This window comes from Elephantulus edwardii, unplaced genomic scaffold (assembly GCF_000299155.1).
Source record: "Elephantulus edwardii isolate Elephantulus edwardi_28Jun2011 unplaced genomic scaffold, EleEdw1.0 scaffold00008, whole genome shotgun sequence".
Taxonomy (NCBI): domain Eukaryota; kingdom Metazoa; phylum Chordata; class Mammalia; order Macroscelidea; family Macroscelididae; genus Elephantulus; species Elephantulus edwardii.
In genome coordinates this window covers 974,047-984,137 of record NW_006399758.1, presented here as the reverse complement: position 1 = coordinate 984,137, position 10,091 = coordinate 974,047, and the positions used below count along the sequence as shown (strand labels likewise).

Here is a 10,091-nt window from a genome sequence, read left to right as displayed (position 1 = left end):
ATATAAGAGAAACAAAACCTTTAACTTGGGGTGAGACTTAGGAGCAAAAGTAAATTACTGCCTAAAGTAATATAAGAATAAGGAATGACAAATCATGGTTTCTTAAAGTTACTTTGCTAATCAACCTCTCTTTTTTTTTTTCTTCTCTCTTCCTCTTGGTTAAGGTTGCATGATGGAATTTGAACATTACCTCAAAAGGTTTTATGTTTTGGATTAGTTAATGATGTTTGCCCTCTGCTGACTGTTTCTTCAGATTCAGTTTTTGGTATTCTTCTGAGACATTAAACCCAAAGAGATTTTACCATGGACTGCAAAGAAAGCTGCCCAAGTGTTAGCATTCCCAGCTCTGATGAACACAGAGAGAAAAAGAAGAGGTTTACTGTAAGTATATAACATGAAATGTGGGAAACATTGAATATTTACATTTCTTGATTCTCTTTTACCCTAGCCTAGGCTGTTGGCGCATTTCTCATATCCACATTTTACCTATCTTTTAAATAAAGACTCCTCCAGAAAAATCTTCTCTGCTTTGCTAAATAGAGTAAATGTTCCTGTTCTAACTAACATAGAGATGTACATAGTTTGTGTATTTACATATTACTCTAGAGAAGCTTATGGAACTGATGGACCCATTGCCACACAAAGTCCACATGTGTACACTTAGACCTGTGCACTTTCACATGACTTTGCATGCACTTGTAGAGATTAATGGACTTCTGAAGTTATTAATCCTAGATTAAGAACCACTGTCTTACAGTTTTCATGGTATAATTCTTAGGGTATTTGCTATTTTCCATGCCAGTTTTAAAATATTTTATCTTTTATTGCTTTGTTATTGTTGTTATGTGCCATTGAGTCACCTGCGAGCACATACAACAGCTCTAAAGCTTGCCCTATCCAGACCTATTTTCACTGACTCTGACACATCTACCCCCCTTCCCCTAGTCACTGAGTCAATCCATCTCATCTGGGGTCTTCCTCCCCTGTGTTGTCCCTCCACCCTTCCAAGCATGATGTCCTTCTGAAAAAACTGGTCTGTCCTGGCCACATACCCAAAGTATGTGAGACAGAACTTCAAAATCCTTGCCTCTGAGGAAAAACTTAGTTTCACCCTTTCCAAGAAAGACCTGTTTATTCTCTTGCTGGTCCATGGTATATTCAATATTCCTCTCCAGCACCACAAATCAAAGGCATTTATTCTTCTTCTGTCATCCTTGGTCATTGTCCAGCTCTCTGATGCATAGCAAGTAATTGCAAAGATCATGACCTGGATCAGGCTCACCTTAGTCTTTAGGCTGACATCATTGTTCTTTTCCACTTTGGAGAAGTCTCTGACAACAAATTTTCCCAATGCATTCATCTTTGGATTTCATAACTGCTGATGCTACGGGTGTTGACTTTGTAACCTAGCAATCTGAAATTATCAACAACCTCAATGTCTTCTCCATCTATCATGGTGCTACCAGTTAGCCTAGTGGTGAGAATCTTTGTTTTCTCGATGGTGAACTTCAGTCAATTTTGAAGACTGTAGTTTTTGCCTTTATGCAGCAAGTGCTTTAGGTCCTCCTCAATTTCATCTGTATATCACAGGTTGTTGATGAGTCTTATTGTTTTAATTGTCTAAAAAGGCAGAGCCCACTGTAAGTTTATTTTTTATTGCCTAACAACAAAACCTATTGTTGTTAACTACCAACATCAGTGTTAAGTTAGGATGACCCCAGACACAACTGAACAAAATGCTACCCAGTCCTGCGTCATCCTCATGATCAGTTTTGGATTAGACAGTGTTTTACTGTGATCACTAGGGCTTTTATGGGCTGATTTTTATACATAGATGAATCAGGCCTTTCTTCCTAGTTTGCTTTAGTCTAGAAGATCCATTGAAATTTGTTGAGCATCATAGCAGCACACAGGCTTCCCCTGACAGATAAATGCTAGCCGGGCATGAGACCTATTGGCTGAGACTTAAACTCAGTGCTCCTAAATAGGAGGGAGGAATGTCACCTTTTAGCTCCCAGTGCCTCATCTGCTTTGTTGTTATGTGCTGTTGACCACACTTACAGCAACTCTGTGAAGTTTAGGTAAAAATCTATTCATCTGCTCTTGCTGTGTACTGTCAAGGTGGAACCATAGCTGACCGACTATTTGGTTTTCAGAGGCAGTTAATCAGAGGGGAAGAGGTTAGTGAATTCAAATAATGTGCTTTCAGGATTGCAGCAAAGTTTCTTATCACTAGGCCACCAGAGCTCCCTATTCGTCTGTCATAGGTCTTTATAAATAATAAGTAGAAATTACCTAAATTTAGAACAGATACTCCTTACCATGAATTGTACTTTTGAGCATGCTTTTTTGTTTGTTTTCATTATTGTTTAATGGTACATTTTTGTCCTTAGTACTATGTGTTAATGCAGTAGTGCAGTGCTTAATTAGCTGTTTTCATTCTTATGCCAACCCCAAAGAATTGAATAGAAAATGATACTGGTAATAAAGACAATGATAATGAAAACATTTAAAAAATGAGGTATTCAACTTATGTCAGAACAAATTTACAACTGACCTGTCAGAATAGAACGCTGTCATAATATAAAAACTACCTCTATAGTGAATATTTACCGATTTAGTCTATCAGTGACTATTTGTAGACACTAGTCAGTTTTCTGTTGTTGATTGCTGTCAAGTCGAGCATGACTCATAGCAACCCAATGAACAAAAGGCCTGAAGCCTTTCTGTAATTACCATCGTTTATCAAAGTTCATAGAGTTTCTAGAGGCATGTTGTTTAGGAAGTGGATGCCACTCCTGCTTCCAAGTTTTCTAATTAGTGTCATGAAAAATCCAATATAGTATTTTGGTCCAGTAATCCAGTTTGTATTATACAAAGATCTCTTATTACTACTACTCTAAGGCAATTCAACTTACATTATCTACAACGGATGTGATCTTTACAAACCAGCAATTACTGGGTACTCTCAAGAAACTAATTCTGTTTAATGCTTAGTTCAGCTTATTCACTTAACAGTAGTCAGGTTAATCCTTATTCTTTTAAGTGAAAATGCTAAAGCTGTCAATTCTTGTTCTTCCTCTTACTTGAACTCAGGTTTGTGGTTTATGAGGGGAGGAGTTTCCTTCCACAGTGTATGCAAATCACTGACTGAGCCCATGGGAGCAAGGAGGAGGCTCTTGCATTCCTGGGGCACCTGGAGATCCTTGCCAGACCAGCTGTGAGAGGCTGGACTGACAAACCTCTGACTGAAGTTGACTTTCTCTGTTCCTGGAATTTCATCAGTGTCCATTCATTTCTGGCACCTACAATTAATGAAGGAATAACTACAGACTCAGGATCCCCTTGGCTCTCTGCTGTTGGGGAAACGATGGGGTCTCTAATGCATACCAGTTGAAGGAAAATAAAGGTCAGTTTATGTTGAATAAAATTATGAAGTCTATAAAGATGGGCTGATTATTATTAAGTACTGCTTTTACAGAAATAGCACAGCAGATTTTTCTCCCAGTTTGTTGTTATTTGCTGTTGAGCTGGAACTGATTCCTCACTGACCCTGCAGTGGATTTTTGGAGGCTGGAAATCACATGGGGAGAAGGGGTCCATCTTTCTCCTGCAAAGCAGCTAGTGGATTTGAACCAGCTGCCTCTAGGTTGATAGCACAGCGCTTCACTACTAGGTCACCAGAGCATCCTTATCACAGTTTAGGAAGGTAGACATCTGAACTTAGGTGCTAGTTCTTGGGGAACATTTTTTTAATCTCAGTTTTCACTAGGGGGAGGGTCCTTGTCTCCTTGTTTCTGATTCTCACTTCCTTGGAGATCTTGTGGCTTTAGCATCTATCTTTGTTTGCTTAATCTGCTGCTTTGATATTTTGTAAAAGATGTACTAAAAATATACCCTACAATTAATCCAGTGCCATAAACTTAACAATGGCACACCATTCTCAAATTTCAGGCATACAGATTAAGATTTTTGATACATATTTTTTGGGCACAGTTCCACCTATAACAGAGATTTTCATTCCTTTTATGTCTTTATTTTTACCTGTACGCCATTCTCCTCTTTGGAGCCAATACTTCCTGTCCTACTTAACAGAGTTCATATGTAGATGTAGGTAGAGGTAGTAAGGTAACTCAGTGTCCTTTTATTTCTTTCAGGGTGCAGGTATTTTTCCATCTGTTAAAGGGTTGAGTAGACTTGTAGCATCACTTACCCTCTCCCAATACCCTTACTGTTTCCAGAATGCCAACTGATTACTCAGAGGTCTTATCCAGATCACTTTGGTTTGTTCATGTCTTCCGAGAAAGAAATATTTTCACTAGAAATATTTTCACTGGATCCATTTTACTCTCTAGTGCTCTTACTCAATTTTTTTTTCTTCTTGCTGATCTTCTCTGTATCGTTCCAATTTTAGTATATGTGCTGCCGAAGCGAGCACAAAGAGTGGCGTGTCAGGAGTGGGATGCAATTACTCAATTTTTAAATAGCCGTTTTCACCACTTGGTGTCCCTTGTTTTGAATTGTGTATGTTTTCTTTTACTAGAATGTAAGGTCCTTTATAGGAGGATATTCGTTGCTTTTGTTTCTCTAACATTGGAATTGAGTTAGATGTTCAGTAAATACTTGCTGACTTGATAATGAATGAGAAGCACTGCTGAGTTCATATTTCATTTGCTGTGCACATGCTTGTTCTCATGAACTTGCTTCTTGGAACCTGGAGATAGAGCTCAGCCCACTCAGCACACCTGTGACAACCTCAGCAGGCCCACATGGTTGTGTTACATTTAGGAACCATTTTTTTATAGTCTTGTTTCCATAAGTCTTTGTAGAAAGCTCTGTAAAACTGCTCAAAGAGACATGCGGTGAATTCTAGGATGTTTTGACTTCAGCCAAATCTAAATTACACATTAATTGATTCACTCAACAAATTTTCAGTGAGGTTCTGTTGTATGCTAGGTGCTGTTCTGGACACTGGGGTATACAGGAGGATACAGGATCTGAAGGAATTAACCTTCTGTTTGAGTAAGACAGACTATAAGAAAATACTCAAGTGAAAACAAATAAGTAAGATAGCTTCGTGTTATAATGTGTACTGTTTTCTGTGAAATAAATTTTTTCTTGTAATTAAAAAAACTATTTTTTTCACAATTTTTGATAGTATTTGGTTTTGCCTGTTGGCATTTTAGTAAAACTTATTTAATAACCACTCTTTTATGAGTCATGCTTTTTTAAAATAACTTTACAAGGTTTTCTTTTACTTCCTCCTTGTTTGGGGCTGGAACCTAGACTTGAATTCTAGTCATACTTCTTCTTGCATAACCATAGCAGGCAGCTTCCCCTTTCTGAGCACTGTTGTCCTCAGCAGGAAGTCACTTAAGAAGTGTACAGTCAGATCAACCTAAGTCTCTTGTCATTTTGTAGTTTGATTATAAATGGCATATGAACTCAATCTGTTGTTTAGTCTTGGCAGCATGACTCAGTTACACTGGCAGCTTGACTGGGTTATTTTGTTGTTCTCGTCCCGGACTCTCCATGTGGGGACTGTGATCTAGTAACTGATTCTGATGCCTCAAGTCCTGTAGCTTCTTTTAAGATACATTGATGCTCTTTAGCTCACATAGGATGCCTACGGCTGTTTCTGTCTGCTTTGAGTGATGCTTCTCTAACGTGACTGAGACTTGTGGTTTTGCCTCACATTCCAGCTGAAACCTTACCTCTCTTCTTGCAGGTTATTGGAGTGCCACAATGAAACTGCAGGTCTACTAATGTGACTATAACTTAAATGTACTTAAATCTTCCTAATATTCTCAGATGGGACCAGTCTCTGGAGGACCTCCTGTGCTTAAAAAAATAGAAAGAGCCTCAATAATGTGGATTGACGTAGTGCCTTTAATATTGGGCTTAACGTACTAATGGTCATAGGAGGGTGAACGACTGGATAGTGTTTGCTTCTGTTGTACATGGAATCTGTGAGTTCAAGTCAATTAATTGGCACCTTGCAAGTATGAAGGAGAGAGACACTTTCCTATCAGTCTCTCTTTATAGTGTTCTTATCTATTTACAAATTTGTGAATGTATCTACCTATCTTTCACTGGAAAGAATAGTTTTTATGTATTTGTATATTCATCTTTAAAATTTTTGGCTTTTTTATTTAACAGACTGTAGGTAATTATTTTGTAAATATCAGTGCAACTCATATCTCTTTCTCCTAATTTTTACATCAAAATGAGATTGGTGATTCCAGTCAAACATTAGTTAACTTTATTCCCCCTACTCTTGTTTTACTTCTGTGTATATAAATACAGATTTTGATGATTTTCATTTTAAAAATTATAGAAGACTTTTGAGGTGCCATAATGGCTTTTCAACATTAATGTTTTAAATTATACTTTGGAAATAACCATGAGATTAATTAAGGATTCTGTATTTTGTGTACTCTATTAGTTCTGTATTTTAAATAGTAATGATTATGATACTGGTTCTGTTGCATGGAGGAAGAGAAAATGTAGACTTTCATTCCAACTGTGTGAGATGGCTTTTCTTTTCCTTTTTTAATTTAGTTTGTTAACTTGGGCAACAATCTTAACTTTCTTTGTTCTGTCATTTTTCTCATATGTTTAAGTCAGAATATTTGTTCTACTTTCCTTGTTGTTGTTGTTGTTATTGTGTACCATCATTGGAGTTGACCCATAGCTGCCTCTCCTATGGATTTTCAAGGGCAGCAGATTGTGTGGGAAGAGATTGCCCATTCTTGATCTGAAGAACAGCTGGTTGATTCTAACTTTGTACCTTTAGGATTGCAGTGCAACTTCTTACCACTAGGCCACTGGAGCTCCTATACTTTCTTCATATAGTTATTCACTATTAAGACTGAATTAGATTATATATTGTTTGTTGTTATTGTTGTTGTTGTTAATTGCCATCGAGTCACAGGTGACTCATAGCGACCCTATGAAGGAAGAGTCCTCAGTGCTTGGGTGTCTCTCATCCTCTCTCCAGATTCATAGGGTTTCCGGAGGCAAGCTATTATGGAAGTGGATCCATTCCTCCTTCCAAGCTTGTTTTAATCGGGGAGCTCCACCCCACTCTCTGTCCGCATTGGGTAACCAGCCATTAACATATTTGACACATTAGTGTCACAGTGTTCAGCCTCACAGCAACCACAAGTGACCACTGTACAGCAACTTGAACACCAGGGCTATACGACCTAGAGGTATGTCTGAACAAAAACAATGAAAGATTATATATGGAAAATTTTAAATACATAACAAGAGACTCTTGTGAAATCTGAGGATAATATTTTAAAAATAATATGTAAAAGATTGCCTTGAAGGAGAAAAGCCAACATATAATGGAATATTTACTGTGTGCCAGATTTACAGCTTAAGCCCTCTTCTCTTAACTGAAAGGTTTGCAGTTTGAAACCACCAGCCACTCTGTTGGAGAAAGATGTGGCAAATGGCTCCTGTAAAGATTACAACCTAGGAAACCTTTAGGGATAGTTCTACTCTGTCTTATAAGATTGCAAAAGTAAGAATTAACTGAATAGTGTCAGGTTTGGTTTCAGTATGTGTCAAGTTTTGCTGTGTGAAACATCACTTTAGGAAATAAATACTATATAATTTTAGTGTAGTGGTTACTGCTGAATGATCCCAGTAGTACAATGGTTAAAATGCTTTTCTGCTAACTTCAGAGTTGGCAGTTTGAACCTCACCAGTCACTCCTGGGAGAAAGATGATGCCAGCTACTTCCATGATGATTGCAGCTTTGGAAACCCTGTTGTTAGCTCTGCATAGATCTGTAGGATTGCAAATCAGCTCAGTGGCAGTGGACTTGGTTTGGTTTTTACTTCTGAGAGGTAAGAAGAGACGAGAAAATTTTATCAGTTGAATCTCTACTATTTTATCCCTGGCAAAAAATCTGAAAACAAAATATTAGACTTTAGTAGATCTAAGTTGTGAGACCAGGAGCCTTGGGGTCATAGCATTATATACAGAGCCTTAGACACTTGGTGGAGGGTCATCATGAGTTAGAACTTACTCAGTAACAGTTGGTTTGATTTTGGCTTCTTTATGCTGTTGTTGTTGTTGTTGTTAGGTGCTGTTGAGTTGAGTATGACTAACAACAACTCTATGAACAACACATGTGAACCTTGTGTTATCCTGTGCCATCCCCACAATCTCTGGCACACTTGAGCCCATTGCTGCAGTCGCTGTGTCAGTCTATCTGGTTGAGGATCTGGTCTTTTTTCACTGCCCCTCCACCCTCTTTTATGTAGTGGGTGAAATTTATGATTGGTGCAACTAATGACACACTTGGCTACTGACTGAAAAATTGGAAGTTCAAGTTCACCTAGAGACAACATCTTTCATTGTTTTTGTTCAAACATTCCTCTAGGCTGTGTAGCCCTGGTGTGTTCACTTGCCATACAGCAGTAACTTGGTTGCTGTGACTGCTGAACACTGTGACACTGATGTGTCAAATGCGTTAATGGTTGGTTACCCAATGCAGAGAGAGAGTGGGGTGGAGCTCCTCAATTAAAACAAGCTTGGAAGGAGGAGTGGCATCCACTTCCATAATAGCTTGCCTCGGAAACCCTGTGAACCAGGAGAGAGGATGAAAGACACCCAAGCATTGAGGACTGTCCTTCATAGGTTGCTATGAGTCGCCTGCGACTCGACGGCAGTTAACAACAACAACAAAAGAGAAAACATTAAAACAAAAAATTATAGTGATTTATTAAATAATAATAAAAACAAAGGCAAAGTGAAGAAAAACAAAACAACCCACACCTGGAAAACTCTTTGAGAAGCACAGTTCTCCTGTGACATGCGTGGGGTTACTAGCTTTACATCAGCTAGTTAAATAGTACATGAGTATTGTTCTTTGAATATTACAGAAACATTTAATCTTTAATCTCTAATTTCTGTCAAGTCAGACCTGAGCCACAGCTGAACACAGGTTTTATGAGGTTTTAAATAGCACAAGAGGAGATTCCCATCTTTGTCCAGTGGAGCAATGGTGGATTTTAACCACCAGAGAGGTAACACATTTGAGTTAATAGCACAACTCCGTAAGAACCATGTCACTAGTCCGTTCAGTTATTTGATAACATTTTAAAAATGCTGTCTTTCGGTAATATAAATATTTTAATTGATACACTGTATATGCTAATGAATCAAATACAAACAGAATAAAATTTTAGTTCATACATCTGGAGACTATTTTCATGAATTTAAATAGGTTTTGTTTTGAGTGTGATTTTGATGAAACTTTACAGAAAGTTGGATTTTCATTCATTCATTGTTGTACATTTTTCTCCCTATCCTCCATTTCACTTAAAAAAAAAATCATTCATTGTTGCACAATTTCCTTCCCCCTCCCTGCCAATCCACTTTGCAATGCACCTCTTAATCTATCTGGACTATTGCTATAACAATAATGCCTAATCATATATTCCTTTTAAGCAGTTCTTTCCTTCAGCTGTTCCAATGCAGTGTTCATTATCTGTTCCCTCTTTTCCTAGTTTCCTCCCAAGCCCCCATGTCAGTCCTGTTTTTAACAGTGGTGTTATGCAATATTTGTCCTTTTGTGACTGACATATTTCACTCAGCATAATGAATGAACATGGATAACAGGAAAAGAATTGATGCCTCTGAGCTGTGTTGATGGAGAAGAGCACTGAACATGGAAGGCCAAGAGAACAAACAGCTATGTCTTAGAGAGGGTGCAGCCAGAGTGTTCTTTGGAGGCAAGAAGGATGAGGCTTCGCCTCACATACTTTGGGCATGTTGCTAGGGGGTGCTATTCCTTGAAGAAGGAAATGATGCTGGGAAGAGTAGAGGGTTGGCGAAGGAGAGGAAGACCCTCAACCAGGTGGATTGACACAGTGACTGCTGCAGTGGGCCACGAAGTGTGAGGATGGTCCAAGATAGAACAGAGTTGAGATCTTTTGTTAATAGAGTCTCAAGGAGTTATATTTGACTCCACGGCACCTAACAATAATAGCAACAATATCCTCCAAGGTCACCTATGTTGTTTACTGTCTTAAGAGTTCCTTGGTTTTTAGTGCTGTGTAGTATTCCATTGT

The 10,091-nt window shown here is 38.3% G+C and overlaps 1 protein-coding gene across 2 annotated transcripts in view; it reads left to right on the top strand.

Moving 5' to 3' along the window:
• Positions 1–162: 162 nt before the first annotated feature.
• Positions 163–10,091, top strand: part of SGK3 (serum/glucocorticoid regulated kinase family, member 3) — a 139,080-nt gene continuing 129,151 nt past the window's right edge. The window contains exon 1 of one of the 2 annotated variants that reach the window (XM_006880420.1): positions 163–381. In XM_006880420.1, coding sequence (XP_006880482.1) covers positions 304–381 — 78 coding nt within the window. In that variant the 5' untranslated portion in view covers positions 163–303. The remainder of the gene's footprint in view (positions 382–10,091) is intronic. The other variant, XM_006880421.1, reaches the window with a different exon arrangement.